At 30.1% G+C, this 24,882-nt stretch overlaps 2 protein-coding genes and 2 pseudogenes across 2 annotated transcripts; 2 read left to right on the forward strand and 2 right to left on the reverse strand.

The window, feature by feature from the left end:
- Nucleotides 1-1,323: 1,323 nt before the first annotated feature.
- Nucleotides 1,324-17,026, reverse strand: LOC124929917 (annotated as a pseudogene).
- On the forward strand, nt 4,730-5,693 carry LOC124931196 (probable CCR4-associated factor 1 homolog 11). Its single transcript, XM_047471594.1, has one exon. The coding sequence runs from the start codon at nt 4,783-4,785 to the stop codon at nt 5,614-5,616; it is 834 nt and encodes a 277-aa protein (XP_047327550.1). The 5' UTR covers nt 4,730-4,782; the 3' UTR covers nt 5,617-5,693.
- A 3,081-nt stretch (nt 17,027-20,107) lies between the features above and the next one.
- LOC124929918 lies at nt 20,108-20,969 on the forward strand (annotated as a pseudogene).
- Nucleotides 20,970-21,941: 972 nt separating this feature from the next.
- On the reverse strand, nt 21,942-23,178 carry LOC124931300 (NDR1/HIN1-like protein 1). Its single transcript, XM_047471734.1, has one exon. It carries the CDS (start codon nt 23,017-23,019, stop codon nt 22,228-22,230), a length of 792 nt encoding a protein of 263 aa, XP_047327690.1. The 5' UTR covers nt 23,020-23,178; the 3' UTR covers nt 21,942-22,227.
- Nucleotides 23,179-24,882: the final 1,704 nt, after the last annotated feature.

Raw genomic sequence — 24,882 nt, forward strand, 5'->3', positions numbered from 1 at the left:
AATTAAAAGAAATATATTTTTAAATAATAAAACATATTCTATTCATCAATTATTGTGAAGATTCTTTGTAAAAACTCATAAAAAAAACTTTTAAATTCAAATTATAATATTAATTATTATTATCCCAAAATCCATGAACAAAAAAAATCATATCATAAAAAAATAAAATAATATAGTAACATAAATATTTATTCAAAATACTTTATTCTTTTGCATTATTTACATTAATATTTTATTTATAAATAACATGTTAATAATAAGTTAACGACGTTTAAACCGTTAACATCTTTTATAATTTTTAACAATAAAAAATCTAAAATTATAAAATTTAATAAAATGAACTCATAATATTTTGTACGATGTCAAAATTATGATGCGACAATTCGGTCCATTTTAAATATATTACAATTTTAATATGATCTCAAATCAACTATTATTAGGGATGTAAATGAGCCGAGTCGAACAGTATCATGCTCGAGCTCGGCTCGTCTAGTATATATTCGGGCCCGAGCTCGGCTCGAGCTCGTTTCGAGCTTTTACAATCGAACTCGAGCTCGGCTCGTATAGATTTATTTGAGCTCACAAGCCGCTCGTTTAAAAAGCTCGTTAAGAGCTCGTTTAAACCTCGTTTATAAATTGAACAAATGAAATGAATGCAACATTAAAATTATAATTATAAATATATTAATGTAATAATATTAATTATTATAATATATATTTATATATTACTATTTTTTTAAATAATTTACAAACTATATTTAAACAATATTATAATCGAACGTGTTCGTGAGCCTATAAACGAACTTGTTCGCGAGCTTATAAACGAGTCTATAAACGAGCCTATAAACGAACATGTTCGTGAGCTTACGAGCCGAATATCGAGAAGTTCAAGCTCGATTCGTTTAAATTTTTGAGCTTTTAAACGAGCTTGAGCTCGGCTCGTTAAGACTAACGAACGAACTCGAACGAGCTTTTTGTCGAGCCGAGATTTGAATAGCTCGCGAGTAGCTTCATTTACCTCCCTAACTATTATATATATATTCAGATCAAATATAGAATACTTATAATAGGAAAGTTCATTGCTTATTAGATATGAAACTTGCCTTTGAAGTTACCCATTGATATTTTTAATTTTTAATGATTAAATATATTGAACAAACAACTCTTATAAGTTATAACTAAAAAAAATTGAACATGTGGATAAATAAAAAAAACCGATGAAATATACTTTTTTTTACAAAGAAAAAAACCGATGAAATATACTTTTTTTTACAAAGAAATTACCCAATTTAATGGTTTGTTTGTATAAGTGAAATATTTTTTTTAAATAATCTAAATGTAAAGATTCAAATTCAGTGCAGTGAGAAGAAATACTTATAGATTTTTTTATCATTCCTTTCTATTAGTATATATTGGGAAATTTCAATACAAGTAAAAATTCTTAAAAAAAGGTAATATGTTTGTTCTTGATGGTATATGAATTCAAGTTAAATTTTATTTAAAAAAAATTCAACAAAAAATAAAGAATAAACAATATTAATAGAATAAAGAAATCAATTTTATTTAATAAAGAATTCTTAACATTTATAAAACCTCCAAACCGAATAGAACAACAGCCTATTGTTCGGTGAACAAAATAAACCACTTTCAATTTTTGAAAAGTACCGGCCTGTTGGCACTTCTCGACTGCCAGATTGACTCCAAGCGTGGTAGCAACCCGATCCAATCTTCCATAGAGACTCTAGCATAAGCACATCATATGTTTGACGTCGTAAACTTTGTTTCCAAACAGATCTCTATACAATAAAAGTTAGATATTCCCAGCTTTTTTTTGAGAGGTTTTGAGTTCGAGCTCGTCAAATGACAAGTTCCACGCCTAGTTAAGTGTGTTTGCGGACTACATATTTAACTCCCTTGTGCCTACATTAATCCCCTCTTATACCCAAACGACAATAAGAGGGGATATTTTCATCCTCCTTGAGGTCCTAGATTCTTAAACGTCAAGTTCTGTACATAATTAAATGGTTAAGTGTGTTTGCGAACTATGTGCTTAACCCGCTGTCCCATTTTTAATCTCACCAAAGTAGTACAGTGTAAGAGTCGGCTAAAGAGACCAAAATGTCTTGGGTTCGATTCCATCTGGAAGCGCTTTGAGTTTAAGCGGGAGACTATGACTATGGGGTGTCATGCTAGTTCTCCTTTAGCTCAAAAAAAGTATGAACATGATACTGGACTGGACAAATCAAGATGCCCATCTTGAAAAAAAAGTGTGGATCGGAGATGTTTAAATTTGGAAAATCTTAAGTTTAAAAAAAATATATCTTATTTGAAGTCGATGTTTTTTTTCTTTGAAGTTCCATGTTTCAAATATTTTTTTTGAGATTTTATCTAATCAATGTTCTTTTGAGCAGTTTTTGAATTGTTTTATATTATTATTTGGTTATTGGTTGTATAGTGTAGAGTGTAGACATTTTTCTTTAGTTGACATTGTGTTGTGTTGTTATTGCATTCATACCGAACTTTAATATAATCTCATAATTCATGTGAAGTTATAGTACTATGAAAGTGAACCTTATTCTTTTTGTCGATGGTATTCATTATCCAAGTCCTCAATGTTGCATCAATTATCCTCGAAAGCGTTGTTTTTTCTTTTAAGATCCTCAAATTTTTTGCAAGAACCGTCGATGAAGCATGTCTTCATCTTCAATAGTAAACCAAGACCAAACCGAATACTAATACTCCATTCGAAATAGTTTAGTCATCGTTAATGTGAGAACAATTGAATCTCCTCCATATAGATACAAATGATTAGTTCGATCACGTTTTCTTTTTTACCCTATGTTCTTGATCGCTAAATAATCGTGTTAATTTTTGTTCGGATTGAGTTAGAGTTTCAATTAATTATTTGTTCGACAACAACTTCTATCTCATAAATATCATAATGGTAAATATTGAGATCGCCAGTTATAGAGTGATTCTCACCCTATATAAAATATATTTTAAATGAGTTATATATATATATATATATATATATATAATCTAAAATTAACACTAAACAATATATTTAACCAAAAAAATTTATAAATTTTTTATCGGCATTTCCTTGTATAATTTCAAAATGTGATCAATATTTAATGTTTATATATATTTTTTATATTCATCTTGAATATAAGATGTAACATGATTTCTTTTTAATAGAATTTATTTTATTTTCTTGTTTGAAGAAATATTTTCATATTTGTAAACATCTTTCTTTCCTCTCCTTTATTTAATATGGTTGATCATTTATCACTAATATTTTCTACCATTAATTATATTTTTTTGGTGCTGAGTTTAAGGCTAAACAAACTTTAAAGAAGAATTAGTTGTATAATTATTTATTTGTTGGTGTTGAGTTTAAGGCTAGAAACAAACTTTAAAGAAGAATTAGTTGTAGTAACATTAATTATTTATTTGTTGGTGTTGAGTTTAATTAAGGTTAGAAACAAACTTTAAAGAATAATTAATTGTAGTAACATTAATATTTTTCCTATCTAAAGGAGACTGAACTGAACATCTGCTTAAACTAGACGATAGAAATAAGAAAATCTTGGACTAAATGTTATTGTAGTTTACTTATATTTATTTGAATTATAATAATATGGTAATGGAATTTGAGTTTATTTAAATAATTTAGTTTAATGTACACCAACCCCCTCCCTCCATGTTTGACTAATTCTAATGAATGGTTAGACTAAGTCAAATTGTTATTTAATTCAATTAATTGAATTTTCAACTTTTTATCTCTAAGTAAAGATGACTATGACTTCTTGGGAACTTATATATAAAGTAAATAAAATAACAACAAAAATCTTGTCCTTATCAAGCAAATAAAATAAAAATAAAAATAAACACACAAATCAAAAACTTTTCGAAATTGGTCAGTTAAAGCTGCTAATATTTGCAAACTCCACTAGTTGACTAGTTGACATATATATATCCAACATTAAAATAAATATATTTTTAAATAATAAAACATATTCTATTCATCAATTATTGTCAAGATTCTTTGTAAAAACTCATAAAATAAACTTTTAAATTCAAATTATAATATTAATTATTATTATTCAATATAAAAATCTTATAAAAAATAAGATAAAAAAATGAGTAACATTAATATTTTATTTATTTATAAATCGTTTTTGATAATAAATTAACTACGTTTAAACCGTTAAAACAAAATTTCATCAAATATAATTTTAACAATAAAAAACTAAAACTATGACGTGACAATTCGAGTAATTATAAATATATTACAAATTTTAATATGATCCCAACTCAACTGATATTGAGATCAAATATAAAATACTGATAATAGGAAACATTCATTGCTTATTAGATATGAAACTTGCCTTTGAAGTTACCCCATTAATATTTTGTTTGAATATATTAAGAAAGGTTTAATTTGATCCTTACGTTGAAACTAGAGGGTATATATAATTATTTCCATTCATAACCGCTGCTGCCATTTTCCTTAATCCTTCCCCCTTTACCAAAAACACGTGTAACTTAAAAATATTTTATAATAGCCGTCGACAGTTTTTAATTCTAAAATAAAATATTTGTCGGTCAATTTCGCCGAACGCGTTGAATTTGGTCACTCTCTCTCTTCACACTTCCCTTCCAAGCAACATCCTTAAACAAACTAAAACCTTAATCTCCTATAAAACACACCAAACCACACTTTACTTCACTCACCGGAGAAAACCAATCAATCAATCCTTCTTCTTCTCGCCGGCGATCATGGCTACACTTCATGACAAGCCGAACGTCGTCATCCGATCAGTCTGGTCCAACAATCTCGACTCTGAATTCGATCTCATCCGATCTTTAATCGTCAAATTTCCTTACATCTCAATGGACACTGAATTCCCCGGCGTAGTCTTCCGTCCGCCGCCGTCTGTTGGAAGAAATCCTTACCATCTCCGTCCCTGTGATCACTACAAGGTTCTGAAAGCGAATGTTGATGTTCTTAATTTGATTCAATTAGGTCTTACTCTAACTGATTCCGCCGGTAATTTACCTGATCTCGGAACTGGAAATCAACGTTTCATATGGGAGTTCAACTTCCGCGACTTCAATCCGGCGCGTGATTTACACGCTCCGGATTCCATCGAACTCCTCCGGCGACAGGGAATCGATTTCGAAAGGAATTGCACCGACGGCGTTGATTCCGTTAAATTCGCTCAACTCATGATGACGTCGGGACTGCTCTGTAACGACGCTGTTAGCTGGGTTACTTTTCACAGCGCGTACGATTTTGCGTACTTGGCGAAGATACTCACGCGCCGTCTTCTTCCCAGGGATATAAATGACTTTTTGGAGATTCTTAAATTTCTGTTTGGAAATAGAGTTTATGACGTTAAACATATGATGCGGTTCTGCCAGAGTCTCTATGGAGGATTGGACCGGGTTGCTAGTATGCTGGATGTGAACCGGGCGGTTGGGAAGTGCCACCAGGCCGGTTCTGACAGCTTGTTGACGTGGCATACATTCCAAAAATTGAACGAGGTTTATTTTCTCCAAGGTGGCTCTGAACAATATGCTGGTGTTCTATTTGGTTTGGAAGTTTTATAAATGTTATGGATTCTTTATTAAATAAAATTGATTTCATTATTTGATTAATACAAGAAAGCTGTTAATATTGCATATTATTATTATTTTTGTTGAAACCTTAAAAATTCAATTCTATCTTGAATTCAAGTACAGTCGAGAATCAAAATTATTAATAAAAATTCTACTTAATTTGAATTTGCTAATATATATAGATAGATAAAATATTCTTAAAGATATAATTTTTCTCACTTACACAAACTGAGTTCATTTATAAAAAAATAAAATTCATTTCAATCTTGAGTGTTAATTTTTTAAAATTTTCTTCCACCACTTAACAAACAAAAATAAAAATAAATTTAGAATGTTAGAGGAAAGTTATACCTTATGTCTCCGTTTGTTTGGGGGTATAAGACTTCTTATGTCTCCGTTTTTAAGACTTTAGATACCTGCAGTATGTTTGGTTTTGAAATTTTATGTATACCGTATTAAACAAATTACAAATACTTTATATTATATATAAAATAGTAACCAATTATGAAACCAGTTACAAGCCTCTCCTAAAACTTTTATTCCAATAATACTCCTTTCTCTTCTTTCATCTTCTTATTACCCCTTTCCTTCGCTCTTCTATATCTTACTATTTCCCTAACTTGCCTGAGTTATCAATCACATAAATTGGTTTTCAGATTCAACCAAACATACTTTTCTATTATTCGTAAGCATGAGAAAGCATGAGATAGAGGGTCTAAATTCAAAGGAGGATTGGAAGGGATAGCGCACAACTCCATGTCTTTGATAGATGGAATTATTTCAATGACATATCTCGCATACATTCAATGAATTTTTCCTCTCACATGTGATCCCTTAATATACTTAAACATTTTCTCTAATTTATTTAATTGAACTATCAATCTTTTTCAATCCTTCTTGCACAACAAGATTCTGGATATGTGCACAACAACGCAAATGAAAGAATTCCCCATTACACAACAAAGCATTTCTCATGTTCAGCTGAGATCTTAAAACTCCCATAGAGACATTATTCGAAGAAGCATTATCCAAAGTCAACGAAAAATTTTTATTCTCAATGCCCCAATCAGAAATCATAGAAAATATATTCTCAGCTAACGCGACACCGGAATGAGGTGGAGCCATGAATGGGAAATTCAAAATTACTTTGTGTAACTCCCAATCATTATCTATATAGTATGCCGTCAAACATATATAACCATCAGTAACAATAGAAGTCCACAAATCAGAGGTCAAAGAAATTCTACCAGGACAACGTTCAAACATGGATTTCAACTCAATTTGTTACTTTCATACAATTTTAGCGCACGAGCTTTCACTGTATTTCTCGTAGGAACATACGGTGACGGACAAATATATTTGATTAATTTACGAATACCATCGTACTCAACAAACTGAAATGGAAAATCATGTAAAATAATTGTTGTTGTTAACAAATCTAGAAATGTACCTTGATCAAACTAACTTGCCGAACCATTTTCTTGAGACAAAATCAATTGCCCTATATCCGCAATGTTTTTTCTCACACAATTTGTTAGATGTTTTTTCATGTTCCTTATACCATATTTACTATCACAAAGATACACATTCCTACACTTCTTACATTTCGAACGACGTCTTTTGTCATCCGTTGTTACATGTAAAACATCAAAATAGTTTCATACTATTGATCTCAACTTTCTTTTATTCTTAACAATTTGTTTACCATTTGATGTCATTTCATCAACATTTGCATCTAAAGTATGAAGATCAGCACCTGTTGAGTCAATACCTTCCCCGGAAATTGGAAAATCATTGACATCAAAGTCAACGTCAACATCAATTGTGTCACTACCTTTATCTATAGGATTATTGTCCAATGAGGAATGAATTACGTACCCTATGAATCATAATACACAACTTAGAATTTCAGCACTCCAACCGTAACTTCAGTAATTATATGAAATTCAGCACTCAAATAGTAACTTCAATTACTCATACATTAGCATAAACATTAATGGTTATGAGATATATATGAAACATATATGAAACACTAAATGACTCATACACCAACTAATGGGACATATATGAAACCCTTTTACAAATGCTATAGATGGATTATTAGCGCATTTTGCCGTACAAGATCTTCAACGAATTGAACAAGAATAAGCAAAGTTAGATCGGTTCCATTTACAACATGATCGGTTAAAAATAGAGCCTGGAAGCCTAGATCTAGATGAACAATCGGAAAGAATGAACCTCCAAAATAAACCTATATCAAAATGTTAAAGAAACATCGCGATATATTAGAACAAAAGATAGATAGAGAGAGACACCTAAGGAAACGAGCAACCGCAAAGACGTTTAACAGTGTTTACGCCGGAGACACTAGGTCAAACGAACCGACGATTGATACACAAAATAGAGTTCTTAAAACAACGAGAATGAAGTATTTTACGCCGATGAGCCTCAATTGTAACGAACATCTAAGAAAGAGAACTGGAAACATAGAGGGAGAATGAAAAAAGAAATTGGGTTGGGTTAGGTGATTGAGGAGATGAACAGATTATTTATTTATTTAGGGTTAAATTTGGTAACATGTCACATATGTGTAACGGGTAACCCATTATTCGTCAGACACGATAATTTAAATGGGTCATTATCGTGTCTAACGGGTATACACGATAATGACCCGTACACGACCCGTTAAAAACCGACACGTTAAAGACACGACACGAAAAAGACACGACCTGTTAAAGACCGACCCAAACCCGTTAATAATGTGTCGTGTTCGTGTTGTGTTATCGTGTTGTGACACAAATTGTCACCCCTCAATTGTTGGTGAAATCCTTTTCGTGTAAGGATTCATAGTCCAAATCAACAAGCAAATTGGCAAAGGCAAGAGTTCATATTTTGGTTCACATGTGTGTCCAAGGAGTGCATTTGAGGTTTCATTTCATCTTTTTTAAGTTTAAGAAAACCTAATGAGAGTCCAAAATAATCTCTAGACTAAGCATAAAACATCATGTTAAATAGACTCAATAAACGATAAATGGAAATCAAGAGAATTCTAATGACTTGATGCCAACCTTTATTGGAATCTAATAAAAGCTAGGATTACTCTTTCTAGATTATAGACAATATTAGGCATACACAAATAAAAGAATTCTGAACTAAAAAAAAAACGTGTAACATACTTTCACAAATAAATTGTCAACTACATATAGTATAGATTATCCCGCAGGATAGACGCTTAGGACATAATTGTTGCGGCCCTTTCCTCATGCGTAACCAAGCTTCGAACCGTTAATCCGTGAATACACTGTTTTTTCTTTAGTTTCTTTTTGAAGTAAATTAAAGTGGCGTCTCTTAAAATCAACCGAATTATTACATTTTCAAACACGTACCAATTTGGACTTGTACGTCCCAAATAAGGAAAAGTTTATGATATAGAGCTTCATTTATGTTCTTCATCTCAAACAGATAGGACATCATCCTATATGGATAGTTTTCCAATCTATTTTTTGTGAGATTTGAGAGTAAGGTAAGCCACAGGATTCTATAACATAGATTTTGTAGAAAAATACTTTTTCTAAAAGTGTGCAGGTCGTGTTACCATTCGATGCGTCCCTTCCATGGGTGGAGCACTCAAAAGGATAAGTAAGGCATGTGAACCAACTAACTTTGGATCGCACAAAACGCTCTTAAAGATGGAACATTTGAGTAGATGAATCTATCTTAGGATTAGATCCTTCATGCCCTAAAAAAAACGTTAGGTGAACTTTAAAATTGGTAGATGCTTAAGAAGAGAGAAAGTCTCACGTACAAGAAACGCAAATTCTTGGGACGTGTGGGAAAGACGAAAATTTAAAAGTGTACAAAATCAGTTTTTTTTTTTTTTAATTTAAGATTTTTCAGAATTTAAACATTTGAGGCACACTTTTTTTCAAAGATAACCATCCTAAGGGGATATTGAGACATTGTATAAAATATTAGGATATTTTTATACTTTTACTAATTAATATTGTTTCCCAAATTCATGTATATAATCATTATTTCGTTTCTTTGATTTCTATTATCTTTTTTAAGTCTAAACATTATATTCCTTTGTGCGATCGATTTTCGAATAAAATACGTTTATTCTTTCGGATAAGATCTTAAAACTTCTTTTCTTGTTGTCACCGGAGATCATGACTACCATTCTTGACAAGTCTAAGGCTTCGGTCATTGTCATCCAACAGTCTGGTCCAGACATCTCGACTATGAATTCCAACTCATCCGAAGTCTAATTGTCAAATTTCATTACATATGGATGGATACTAAATTCCCCGGCGTAGTCTTCTGTTCGCCGCCGTCTGTTGGAAGAAATCCATACCATCTCCGCCCCTGTGATCACTACAAGATTCAGAAAGCAAACATTGATGTTCTTAATTTGATTAATTAGGGCTTACTCTAACTGATTCCGCCGACAATCTATCGGATCTCTCGGGAACTCGAGATCAATGTTTGATATGGGAGTTCATCCTTTGAAACTTCAACGTGGCGCTTGATCTACACGTGTAGGATTCCATCGAACTCTCCGACGATAAGGGATCAATTTCGAAAGGAATCGCATAGACGACCTCAATTCTGCTAGATTCGCCCAACTCATGATTACGTCGGGGCTGCTTTGTAACGACGTTGTTAGCTAAGTCACTTTCCACAACGCGTACGATTTCACGTATTTGGTGAAGATACTCACGCGCCGTCTTCTTCCCAGTGACATAAGGGACTTTTTGGAGATTCTTAGAGTTCTGTTTGGAAACAATGTTTACATCATCAAACATATGATGCACTTCTGCGAGAGTCTCTATGGAGGATTGGACCGGGTTGCTAGCACGTTGGGAGTCCACCGGGCCGTGAAGTGCCACCAAGCCGGTTCTGACAGCCTGTTGACGTGGCATACTTTTCAAAAACTGAAAGCGTTATTTTGTCGACGGTAGTTTTGAGCAATTTGCCGGTGTTTTGTTTGGCTTAGAGATTTCATAGATTAGAAGATGTTATGAATTTGTTATTAAATAAAATCTAATTGTTTTAATTGTTTATAATGCATAATATTGGATGAGTGTTATTTCAGAATTGTTTTTTATGTTTAGTTTCAAATTATATTAGGCTGTACAATTTATAAACTATTAAAAAAGTATATAGAATAAATTAGGGAAGATTGCTTGAAAAAAAAAAATCTGAAACAGGATCATTCAAATCTGAAATCACATGTTAGATTATAATCATAAATATTTATTTTTAATTAAGATACAAGTTATCCACTTTAGAATATATTCTTACTGTATACATGTTAATAATATATTATTTAAACTTCTTTCAATTTTTGACAAGTATATAGTTAATTTTGTTTCATTAATATTAAAATTAATTAAAACAAGTTTACAAATATATATATATATATACTTATTTTTGTTTATCTTATATTTATAATTTTATAATAATCTTAAATCAACAAATTTTTTTAATTCTTATATGGTTTCGTTATAGGGGATAGAAGTAATAATTAATTTGATTTAAAAAGACGTCATACGTTCTTTAAAATAACTAAATTTTAAATTATTATAAATAAAACGCAATAGATACAAGCTAAATTGGCTTTATAAACAATAAGCACGAAATTATTCGTGTCATGCATCTTAGAAATAAGAAGAAAAAAATTTGATCGAAGAACAGAGTCTCTTTGAATCCTATTGAATTTCATTTATAAGTATAAAGATCGTATCAATTCTTAAAAAATATTAAAAGCACTGTGAAGTGTGAGTCAGCACACAAACGTGTTTCTCATGGCCGAGGAAACACCTAAGATTGGCCCGTCTTCGGATTTCCTATTTCTCTGCGACGTAATGCATCCACAAATATTTTTACTTTTGCTGGAAAAAAATAATTGAGATTTAAAAATGAAAATATCAAAAAAAAATAAAATAATAATCATTTCTCTTTTAACAACAAACCAACTTATCCGTTTGAACCGGGTTATCTTTGTGAAAATAAAATGAAAATTCTATTTATTTGTTGAATGACTCAAGGTGAGGGCTCCTTTAGTCACATTGAGAAAATCATTTAGAGGGAGACAAATTTCTAGAGTGGGAGATGGCTAAAAGCTATAATCGCCGTGGTTGAATAATTAACTCGATTTGGATTTTCGTGAAGAGTGACTTTAAATGTTTGATTTTTATTGAGAAAGTTAGCTAGAATTAATTGTATGCTCTCTTTTAATCGATTATTGAAATTAGAAAGAAAAGTTAGTTTGTATAAATTTGAGTTTGAGATTTATTATACAATTTTGCATTCCTTATTTTGATTATTAAATATTAATTATTAAATGATTTAAGAACTGTCTAGCTAGTATGTTTGCCTAAATTTAATTTAAAATAATATGAGAGTGATGTTTTTAAGCTCAATATTTAATGTTTGTATTAATTTTTAGATATTCATCTTGGATAGAATTTATACAGTCCATTAAAATACCTTTTTTGAAATTAGATTTAATATTTCTCTTTTTTTTTTAAATAAATTAGAAGAAGGTGAAAAGTCGTTTTTTATTTTTTGTCCATTTTGGTGGTTTTTTTTATTGAAGAGTGACTTATTTCTATTTTCACTATTCAGATTCAGATTCGAGTTAATATTGTATTTGGTTCGATTTGACAGTATATCGTATAGAATTTTTACCATATGAATAATACTCTTAATTTTTGTTAGGTTGTTTGCTATTCATATTTATCGATTGTTCGGGTGATATTTCCTTGAGTATATGTTCATTATTTTCTTAGTAGCAAAAGGGATAAAGTTACCAGATATTTCGTTATTTCTGATTTGTTCACTAATTTATTTGAACTAATGTTCCATTTAGATCATCTCCAATCCACCTGCAAACTCATCTCCATAATAGGTTTTAGCTCTCCAACTCACCTGCAAACTCAACTGCATTTTGAGTTTTTCTGTAAATTCTCTCTCCTCTATACCCAAATTTGCAGGGACACTGTTCACATACTCAAAACTTTTCAAAACTTTCATATTAGTCCTTTTAGTTTGTTTTTATTTAATTTACATAACTTATTTATATTTTAATTTTTTTATCTATTTTATTTATTTATATTTTAATTTATTTATATAATTTATTTATATTTTATTTTATTTATATGTTTAATTCATGATAATTTTAATTTGTTTATAGGATTAATTTATATTTAAATTTGTTTATATTTATATTTTTTATTTTTTAAGTATTATAAATTTATAATAATACACAATATTGTATAAATAATTGATTTATAATTAGAATTTAAAAGTAATTAATAAGTTGTTGTAAAGTTATGGGTTTAATTTATAATTTTAGATAAATATATAGATAATATTGAAAAAATTAAAAATTATTATAAGAAGGAATATTCTGAGAATATTCTTTTGAGTTTGAGTTTTTGGGTTGAAGATGAATTACTGTTTGATAAGATGTTTACTGCATTTTGGGTTTGAGAATAGGTATTTGGGTTGGAGATGACCTTAGAAGTTCTCTTAAAATATTTCTTACTTGTTTTTTACGGGTTTCTTATTATTTTGACCATATACGTAGTTGTTTTTTACGGGTTTCTTATTATTTTGACCATATACGTAGTTGTTAGTTATTACTTAGCTAACATTTTTCGATGCTGCTTACTAACCGACGGACAACGAAAATTTTATTGTCGCCCAATACTTTATATAGAGATTCTTCCGAAACTTTAATTAGTTTGTTTAGCTTGCTCTACTTTCTCACACTTAATTTTATAATTTTATAGAACTCCGTATGAGTTCTTTTTAGAGTTACCTTTCAAAATGTAAAATAGTTGAATATTTCTATTTTAGTTTTTTTTATAAATAGATTATTTAATATTTAAATTATTATTTAATATTTAAATTATTATTTAATTGTTTTGATTGGATATATATTATATTATATTATAAATTAATTTTACATATTTAACTATTTTTTAATTAATAAAAATTAACTTTTATTCGAAAAAAATTACCATCTTATACTAGAGTTTATTGTTTTAAGAGAATGAGTTGGGTTAAAGTACTTTGGTTAGTTTGATGTATAACTTTCCTCTTAACATTTTAAATTTATTATTTTTTAGTTTGTTAGGGATGGAAGAAACTTTTTACAAAATTAACACCCAAGGTTGAAATGAATTTTATTTCTTTTTGTAAAACTCGTTTGTTTAAGTGACAAGATTTTTATTTTTAAGAATATTTTATCAATTTCTTTCTATTAATATATATATATATATATATATATATATATATATTAATTAGCAAATTAATTAAGTAGAAAATTTCGATTATTGACCCTCGTACTTGAATTCAAGATAAAATTGAATTTTTAAAAAGTTTTAACAAAATCTAAATAATATGCAATATATAACTTTGTTGTATTAATCAAATTATGAAATCAATTTTAGTTAATAAAGAATTCTTCACACTTATAAAACCTCCAAACCAAATAGAATACCAACATTAAGGGTTAAGAAAACCGACAAAACCGTTCAAACCGGACCGAAACCGTTCAAATCAAATCAAATCAAATCACCTAAATTGAGTTCAAATCGGTTCTGATTTGACTAAATCGAGCTATACAGTTCGATTGTTCAGTTTGCAGTATCATAATCCGTCGGTTTACTGACCGAACCGAATATACTGATTATGTATAATACGATTACGTTATTCTTTTTACTCTGTATATTAATATATAATTATATATTATAATAAATTAACAATAAAGTAAATGACGCTTCAGACTCTTCACTGTTCAATGTTAGCCTGCCCGGTCTTCTCCGCTGGTCGCGGTAACATGCAAACTCAACTGCACAAGTTGTCTCTGTTCTTTTTTTATTTACAATTATACCATTTTTTTTATTTAATAATTAACTATTTCTCTCACTAGTTTTAAAAAATACTTTATACTAAAAATGGTTGAATTCATCCTAAATCTTCAACGTATTACAATGTTAATCTCTGTTCACACATTTTCTCTACCGAATAACTCTCTAAAACTATTTTTTAGCCCTCATATCCAAAGTTTCAGTTTCTATTTTTCAAGAATTATTGACAAAATCGAGAAAAATAATGACTAAAGGTAAGAATAAAAACTCCGATTATCCATTTTCATTGTTGTTTAAGACTTTAAGTTCATCATTCATCTTTAGAGTTAAATAAAAGATATATATTTTAATTTTTGATTATTAGGTCAACTCTAATCTTAGAAAAATTGAACAAAACTCTTCAGAGTTTAGTTCGACATTGTTCAAGTAACTTTCTCCACTTGGCTTTAGATTCGATGTTCTTCTTTATATTTATACTCAAAATCTTTTATATGTTTCTTTATATTCTAGAACTTGTTTTATTCTCAAATATGAAAAAAAAAATAAGTTTAATTTTTGTCTGTTTTAATATTTTAGTTAATATTTGTTAATTTAGATTCATAATAAATAATTTTAATGTTTTAAATATTTTTTATAAGTATATGAATAATGAAAATTGCAATATGAGGAGTACTAGTATTCAACAAATTATTTTCAATGGAAGTGAGAGTGGTGGTGGGGTTGTTGCAATTATTCATGGCACTTGTAATGATGTTTTGTTTTTTATAAATTTTGCAGATAGGTGAATTTGGATTGCTGAAATTGATTTGTTGTAGTATGATGTCTTGAAAATTGTACAGGAGTGGATTTGATTTTAAATTGTTCAATGCCATATATTTATGTAGTTCTTAATAGATTTTTAGACTTTAAGTCATTATTTTGAAGATTTTATAGTTTAGTAACAAAGTTTAAATAATTGTGTTTTTAAATCGAATAAACCGAATAAACCGACCAAACCGATTTTCAAACCGTTCAAACCGAACCAACTAAACCAACGGTTTCAAATTTAGCAAACCGACCTCAACGGTTTGGATGTACATTTCGGTCAATAAACCGACATAGTTCGGATCCACAGTAAACAAAATAAATCGGGAAGAATGTAAATTTTATCATTAAACTATAACAGAATATTCACGTATATCACTAACTAATTTTTGTTCGTTAATACCATTTCAGTTGAGCTTAATATTCATCTATATTACTAATTAACAAAAACATACAAGTCCGTTAAGATTTTCGTTAAATGATGACAAATGTCATTTTTAAAAAAAAATTAATATATATTATATATTTATATTTATTCACAATTCTAAGTAATAATGTTTTTACATTTTTAGAGTCATTCACCTAACAACCTATACATTTTGAGACATATTCATAATAATTCATATATAATAATATTAATTTAAAATTATTATTAAGTGAATTATTGTGCCTAGGTTCTTTGGTTAATGTCTTTCAAAATGTAAATTTTTTGTTATTTAGAATTTTTAAATAAAAATAAATATATAATATATATTAATTTAAAAAAAATGACATGTGTCATCATTTACGGAAAATTTAATAGACTTAGATGTTTTTATTAACTAGTGATATAGATGAACACTAAGCTCAACTACAATGGTATGAACGAACAAAAACTATTTCAGTGATATACGTTAGACTGACAATAGCGCATCATATATTTGACATCGTAATTTTTGTTTTCAGAAAGAACTCTAAGTATCTCCAAAAAGTCCCTTATTATCCTTGGAAGCTGTCGATGCATGAGTATCTTTGCCAAGTATGCAAAATCGTATGCGCCGTGGAAAGTAACCTAGCTAATGAAGTCATTACCTAGCAGCCCCGACGTCATCATGAGTTGGGCGAATTTAACGGAATCCACGTCGTCTGTGCAATTCCTTTCGAAATCGATCCCCTGTCTTTATAGGAGTTCGATGGAATCCGACACGTGTAGATTAACCGTCAGATTGAAGTAATAGAAATTGAACTCCCATATAAAACGTTGATCTCCAGTTCTGAATACCGATGGAATTAGTTAGAGTAAGACCTAATTGAATCAAATTAAGAACATCAACATTCACTTTTAGAACCGAAAATGCCTAAATTCCTTAATTAATAATAACTGAAAAAATAGGGTTATTTATAACTTTACAAAAGAAAAAAATTATGAACACTACTAACCCACTACTAACTTAGTGGTATTACTTACCATAGCAAGAAAATAGGAACCACTACTAATTCCTTACTAACTGAATGATGTTACTTACCAAAGCAAAAAATGATGAACCATTACTAACACTAACTTAATAGTGTTTACATCAAAACTAATTAAATATAATTAATTCAAAAAACATATACTATGTAAAAATGACTATCACTAACCACTTCAACAAATCGAAGATGGGGCAGAGATGGTAAGGATTTCTTCCAACAAATTGCCGCGGACGGAAGACTATGCCGGGGAATTCAGTGTCCATTGAGATGTAAGGAAATTTGATTTGATTAGATGTAAGTATATGATTAACAAACTTTTTTAAAAAAGAAAAAAATAGTTGTACTTTAATATGAGTAATTATTTATCTTTCTTGAAAGAGAGAAAATATATATAATGGACTGTGTGTGCATATTAAATGCTTGTCAAACCTAAAATATTGCAATCCATTATTTTCCTTCTAATTTACCATATTTTGAAATTTAGATTGGATAACTAAGACTGAAAAATGAATTTGAAAGGCAAATTAATAAGTGTCTAATAAAGCATTTGGTTGAGTTAAAATTTAAAATTTAATTTTAATAAGAAAATAATCGGTTCTTTAAATCTTTAACTGTTAGAGTGGTTTGGTTTGACTTAATTTGTAATCCTAAATAATTTTAAAAAAAAATGTGACAAACAAGAATATTCAATATCAAACAAGTCATAGAGTTTATTAGGGTAAATACATTTTAAGCCTGCTTATTCTCTTCAAAAAATTTAATATAAACTGGTAAAATATATTAAATAGGCATAAAATTTATTTTTGTATATTTTCGGGTTTTATTTGAATTATTTTAGAATTTAAATTACTACACGTGTCTAAAATAATTATTTAATTTAATTAAATCTTATATTTAATTAATTTAAGGTTATCCTAAATAATTATTTAATTTTAAAAAATATATTATATTTATTATTAAGATTGGAATCATTCCATAAATTAAATTAGGTCATATTTATTCAAACAAATTAGATAGTTAAATTTAGTCGTGTCATTGTAACCCGTCAGGCGGCAAAGGCGGCAAATTATGTACTTAATTAAATGGTTAATTGTTTGCTAGTTATATACCTAATTCGTTATCTCATTGCGGGGTCTACTATAATTATAAGGTGTAATGTTAGTTTTTCTTTAACCGCTAACAATAATAATGTATTGGGTGCCCATAATCAAACCCTACCATATAAGAATATGAAGTTAACAATTTTTTTTAATCTTACAGTTATTTTTAATTTTACTTGTTCAAGTCATAAAATTCTTTTAATTTTTTAAATTCTCATACTAACCAGCCAACATTTAAAATTTACAAAATAATATCTATATTTATTAAAAAGTTAAAAATAACATAATATATTTAAAAATATATTTTATAAATATAAATTTATTAACTAATTATTTACGAATTTATATTATAAAATATATATTAGTTAGTATCTTTTGGGTGTTGTGTATACTAGAATATTTGACTAATGTACAAGGATTACCATTGGTATATTTGAAATAATAATAATTATTTGTTATTATTAGTTACTAGGCTTAGGGAAACAGCATACAATTAATGGTTTTTAGTTAATTATGTGTACAATAACATGTCTAAAATTAACTATTCCTTAATTTTTTAACTTTTTTAGAAATATTTTTTTAGGTAATTGGATATATTTAAAATTGTCCGAAACTCAAAGATAAATTTTTAGTGAAGGGACTTTTTGAAAATTTAGTCTAAGAATCAAACACAATACTTTATGGACAAGCTTTAAAAAAAGGGGAAAAAAAAGATTTTTTTTAATCTAAGTAATTATATATCAGCCTTGAAATATATAGAAAAATATATATTGTAATCCACTAATTTTCTTCTAATTGACCACTATTTAAAATTTCAGATTTGAGAATTAAGACTGAAAAATGAATTTGGAATTCAAATAAGTGTTAAAACCATTTGATTCAGTTAAAATTAAGTTAATCGAAATTCTTTAAATCTTCAAACCAAGGCGGTTTAACTTGGCTTAAATTTGTTTTTTTCTCATGATTCTATTATATAAATAGAATTGACATTGAAAATGGTAGCCTTGGTTAGAAAAATAAAAATTGATTAGATTTTAAAGTTTTCCAAAGTAAACAAGAAAAAAAAAATAGAAATACGACACTCTTAATTCCAGTTATATACGTGTGATTGTGTGAATAATACACTATATATTAAAATAAAATAAAATAAACAGCAATAAATTGTAGACAAAAGGTTAAAATTGATCCAAGTATGAGATTGTTCATTGGGATCGTCGAACGTAGTATAGAACAAATGATGGAAAATTTTAAGGAATTTTCGAACTTGACACAATTTTCGAAGAAAATATAATCGTTGAAAAATCTATCATTAATAACGATGTCTAACAAATGCATCTTATACCAAATCAAAATGTAACTAAATTTCCTTAATTGTTTTATACTTTTTTTTATTTTCATTATTTTTTTTTTAAATTTATTAATTTTGTCACAAACATAGTAAAATTGTCGGAAAATTTCTGAAAGCTATCAAGCATCAATAAATTTTGGACACAAATATTTTTAATTATTTTGTTATATCATTTTTTATGTCATAAATAGATTTAAAAATTGTCAAACTCAAATATAAATTTAGTGTTCTCCATAATTTATTTATGAACCAAATTTTAATATTAAAAATATAATTTATTTTTTCTCAAATTTATTATTAATTTGGTTCGATATTTTTCTCTTAGACATTTATTTTTAATATTTTAAATTTTTATGAAACATAACATCTATCCAAAAATTAGTTTAATTATTTTAATTTTATTTATCTAAAATAATGATTTTATTATAGAGATTTTTAAATAAAATATTATTTAAAGACTTTAATTTTTTAATTTTTTTTATTAAATTGATGAGTTAAATTTGAATGTTCATCCCTTTCAAAATAATTATTTATTTTAATATTGTGTAATTAGTTCCTATAAAAATTTATAAACTTATTAAATTGATATTATTAAGTTAAAAAATGAATGTCAATATAAAAATTTATAAACTAATTTTAATATTAATAAAACAAAAAATAGCTTTTTTTTAAATGTAATTATATTAACGATAAATGCGCTGCTTAATATTTATTTTTAATTAAGATACTTTTCAGGTAATTATTTTAGAATATATTCTAAAATTATGTTTCCATATTAACATCCATGCACTTAATATATATATATACGTGTAAATAATATATTATTTTATCTTGACAAGCAATCGAACTCACTCATCTGTAATTCACTTACTTACACCAACGGATCTTTCTTCTTCATGAGTACTACTGTTCTTGATCACGAGCCTAAGGCGCCGGTGGTCGTGATCCGATCAGTATGGTCCAGCAATCTCGACTATGAATTCCAACTCATCCGAAGTCTAATCGTCAAATTTCCTTACATCTCCATGGATACTGAATTCCCCGGCGTAGTCTTCCGTCCGTCCAACCCTTATCAACTCAACCCCTGCGACTACTATTATGTTCTGAAAGCAAACGTTGATGTTCTTCATCTGATTCAATTAGGGCTTACTCTCACCGATTCCGCCGGAAACCTACCGGATCTCGGAACTGGAGATCAACGTTTCATATGGGAGTTCAACTTTCGCGACTTCAACGTGGGTCGTGATCTACACGCTCCGGACTCCATCGATCTCCTCCGGCGACAGGGGATCGACTTCGAAAGGAATCGCACGGACGGCGTGGATTCCGCTAGATTCGCCCAAATCATGATTACGTCGGGGTTGCTCTGTAATAACTTCGTTAGCTGGGTTACTTTCCACAGCGCGTACGATTTCGCGTATTTGGTGAAGATACTCACGCGCCGTCTTCTTCCCAGGGACATAACGGACTTTTTGGAGATTCTTAGAGTTCTGTTTGGAAACAGTGTTTACGACGTCAAACATATGATGCGCTTCTGCGAGAGTCTCTACGGAGGATTGCTTCTGCGAGAGTCTCTACGGAGGATTGGACCGGGTTGCTACCACTTTGGGAGTCAACCGGGTGATCGGGAAGTGCCACCAGGCCGGTTCTGACAGCCTGTTGACGTGGCATACTTTTCAAAAATTGAAAGAGCGTTATTTTGTCGACGGCGGTTCTGAGCAATTTGCCGGTGTTTTGTTTGGCTTAGAAATTTATTAGATTAGAAGAAGATGTTAAGAATTTGTTATTAAATAAAATCCAATTGTTTTAATTGTTTATAATGCATAATAATATTGGATGAGTTTTATTTCAGAATTGTTTTTTTATGTTTAGTTTCAAATTATTTTAGACGGTACAATTTATATAACTATTAGAAAAGTATATAGAATAAATTAGGGAATATCGCTTGAAAAAAAAAATCTGAAACAAGATCATTCAAATATGAAATCACATGTTAGATTATAATCAACAGTCTAAGAATCAATTGCAATACTAATTGATTAACAAATTTTAAAAAAAAAAGGAAGAAAAAAAGAGTTGTAATTTTAATCTGAATAATTATTTATCTTAGTCTTGAAACATGTTGAAAAATATATATTGTACTGTTTGTACATATCAAACCTGAAATATTGCGATCAATTATTTCCCTTCTAATTGACCACATTTTGAAATCATTTGGTAGAGTTAAAATTTAAAATTTATTTATATCAAAAAGATAACCGGTTATTTAAATATTCAACTGTCACTTAACAACGCGTTTTCTATTTAAATTACAATACGAGACTCACTACGATTAATCTTGTATTCAATATCAAGCAACTACAAGTCATAGAGTTGAATATGTAGAACTTAACAAATCATCCCAACACTATTGACATGATTTTTCGGTAATGTCAGCTATAAGATCGATTCGCAGTATTCAGTTTGGGCGCTATAATGAATACCCAAAAGAACTTGTGATAAAAAATAAAGCCTATCAGCAAATCAAGCAAATGATAAATTTTATATGATTGATTGAAGAACTTGAAAACTTGGTGGGAAAAGAATGACAAAAGCACAGAACTTGCTGATCATCTAAATTTAAGAATCTGCAGCCAAAGATTAGGGTAAATACATATGATCGATCATCATCATCTTCCCATTTCTTGGAAATCAATTATCAAAGCTACAACAACAACAGTTCCCTATCAATTCAGAATGAAGTCTAATTAATTTCAGACAAGAATCCGTGAATGGTTTGTTTATATATAGATAGATCTTCACAACACAAAAACAGCTCAATTTCTTCCATTAGCAAAACAAGCAAACAAAACTGTGATATCAAAGAACTAAACCTATCCCCTTATGAAATCTCATAACATACTTTTCATTTCCCATAGAATAGGAACTTCACTTCACTTCACTTCAATTAGTAAGCTTTACCTAGGTCATATATTATCAGAACAAATTCAACAGACAAACAAACAATCAATCAAACTTACAGACCCACTTTGCATTCCCTAGCTCCACTTGTCAAATTCCCTTCATTGCTGCTGCTATTCGATGAAAACCCAACTCTCAGATCGCCGCAATAAACCCTAACAAACCGCCTCCTCGTCCACCACAATCCAGCCTTGAACTGAACACGAGTTGATAATCTCACATTGAAAGTTACAGCTCCTCGCCCTTTATCCTCAATCATACCATCTGAAACAGGTTTCTCAATGAAAGCTGAAGATGCCGCAAATGTTGCCCGCGCCGGCGATTCGTCCCTCTTCCCTTGGAAAAAAGGCGGCACTGTCGTCTCCGAAAGAGACACCCTCTGATAATAGACGTATCCCTCGATTCGGTCGTAATATAAAGTGATTTTCCCGTTAGGGTTTCGGAATGTAAACCGGACATCCCAGTTACCGCTGATGGAAGACGAGGGAGAGGAAGATAGATTTAAATTGGTGACAGATAATGAGTCGATCCGGACATCAGGGAGCTGAGGACGTAGAATCAGCCAGATTATGAACGCGATAGAGCCAGCGATTATAAATGCGGCGACTACGATGGTGAAAACGCGGCGGAGAAATAGGGCTCTGTGGTCGTCGTATGGCTGGGTATTATAATAAGGGTTTGGATTGTAGTAAGCTGGGTTCTGCTGGGTGTGTAGCGGTGCGGCGTACGGATAAGCTGTGCCGGCGTTTGAGTGGCCGTTTTGATTGCTGGTTTGGGGTGGTGGTGGAGGTGGGTAGCCGGATGCAGCGGGATAACCGGTGACCGGCGGTCTAGATTGATCGGCCATGGATGAGGAGGAGGAGGAAGTAAAGAGATAAAGAGATCAGATGCTGCTGATGAGGGTATGGAGATGAAGATCTTGCAAATCGGCTTCTGATTGGGTAAAGCAGAATGAAGACTAGTGGAATCGGTTCCTCTAGATCCCCGTCTCGTTCCCCTTCTCTAACCGCTCTTTTTTTTTACAAGGTATTTCATTTTTCAGATTAATGTCAATCAATTTTGTTTAAAAATTAATTTATTATTACTAATTTTGATATAATTCTTATTTATACCCAAATATAAACTTTAAAAAAATGGATTGTCATTTATTTGAATTTTTTACTCTTTCTTTCTAACAAAAATATAAGAAGTTGAAATAAATTCAAAATAAAAATAGTATAAAATTTTTAATATGTTCAATTTTAACTAAAAATATCATAAATTTTAAGTGATTTCATTCTATACTAATTTTGGTTAAGAGGAGAGAAAAGAGGAGAAAATTAAGGAGGGAAAGGTGTGAAAAGAGAATTTTTTTAAAATTTTTCAATAGTCATTCCCTCGGTATATTTTATTTTTAATTCAAATAAATAAATAAATTAATATAAACAAAATCCACAATTTATGCTACAACATTTATTATTATTATTATTTTTTATTTATAAAGAATCAATTTTAAATATATGCTACTCGAAAATTAATTAGTAAATAATAAAAGATAACATCATTATTGAGTATTGGGCATAGCAATTTGCTCTTCCAAAAAAAAGTGATGAAAGAATTTGACATGTTGATGAGGACTTCATTTGGGATAGACGAGGGAAAGGGGCAAGAAGGTGAAATGGGCTGATATATGCAAACCGAAGGAGGAGGGTGGTATTGGGCTAAAAAATTGTATGAATGGAACAAGGCACCAACTTACAAGCACCTTGGGCCATTGAACGCAAACGAGATTCGCTTTGGGTAAGATGAGTGCATTCTCGATTTATGAAAACGAGAAGTGAGCATTTGGACTAGCAAAGTTAAAGAAGGAATGGGCTAGTCATTAAAGAAAATACTAAAGTTAAAAGACAACATTGAATCCTTATTTGACATAAGGTTAGGAAATGGCCAAGGCACCTTGTTTTGGCACGACTCATGGTTTGAAAATCGGTCACTTGTCCATAAAGAGGAGTTCTGAAATACACGTATAAGAAATGATTGCTTGGCTGCCCAGTAAGAGACGTAAGAGATGGACAATGGGGTTCACTTCTTAGGCGGGTTCCGGAAGGGCAACGGGTTCTTGATCACATAAACAACATTCAATTACATTATAGAGTCGATATTCATTCATGGGAAATCGAGGAAGACGGTAAGCTTATTTCCAGCAGGGTATGGAAAGTTATTCAGGAAAGAGGGCAGGTTGTTGAATGGGCTCCATTTGTTTGGTCTTCGAAGGTCATCCTGAGACATCAATTTATTCTTTGACTGGATTTTCGTGGGAGGCTAAATACTCGGGATCGAATTCAACGATACATGAACATTCCGGATGTTGGCTGCCTACTTTGCGAGGGGAATGAGGAATCTATTGACCACTTATTAGGCAGCTGCCCATTCACTAAGCTATTGTGGAGTGAATACATCTCGGTTATGAGTTTATTGAGCTTTTCGGAAGTGTGGGAGGAAATCAAAGTTGCTGCCCAAAATAAAGCTAAGGGTAATAAATTTCCAGTCCGGTTTGCTTAAATTGTCTACCATCTATGGGCCGAAAGAAATGTGCGGGTGTTTGGAAGAGTTTGTAGAAGTATGAGTGAAGTCTGGAGCAATATCGTGTTCGATTGTGCAGCGCTTATGAGGACTTGGAGGAGAATTCCTGAAGGCGAGCGAGAATGAAAATTATGTCAAGAATGGAGAA

Source organism: Impatiens glandulifera, chromosome 3 (genome assembly GCF_907164915.1).
Source record: "Impatiens glandulifera chromosome 3, dImpGla2.1, whole genome shotgun sequence".
In the NCBI taxonomy this organism is placed as follows: domain Eukaryota; kingdom Viridiplantae; phylum Streptophyta; class Magnoliopsida; order Ericales; family Balsaminaceae; genus Impatiens; species Impatiens glandulifera.

What these genes read in the sequence shown, in the direction of transcription:
- LOC124931196 (XM_047471594.1), top strand. Translation starts at nt 4,783, where the DNA reads ATGGCTACACTTCATGACAAGCCGAACGTCGTCATCCGATCAGTCTGG.
- LOC124931300 (XM_047471734.1), bottom strand. Translation starts at nt 23,019, where the DNA reads ATGGCCGATCAATCTAGACCGCCGGTCACCGGTTATCCCGCTGCATCC.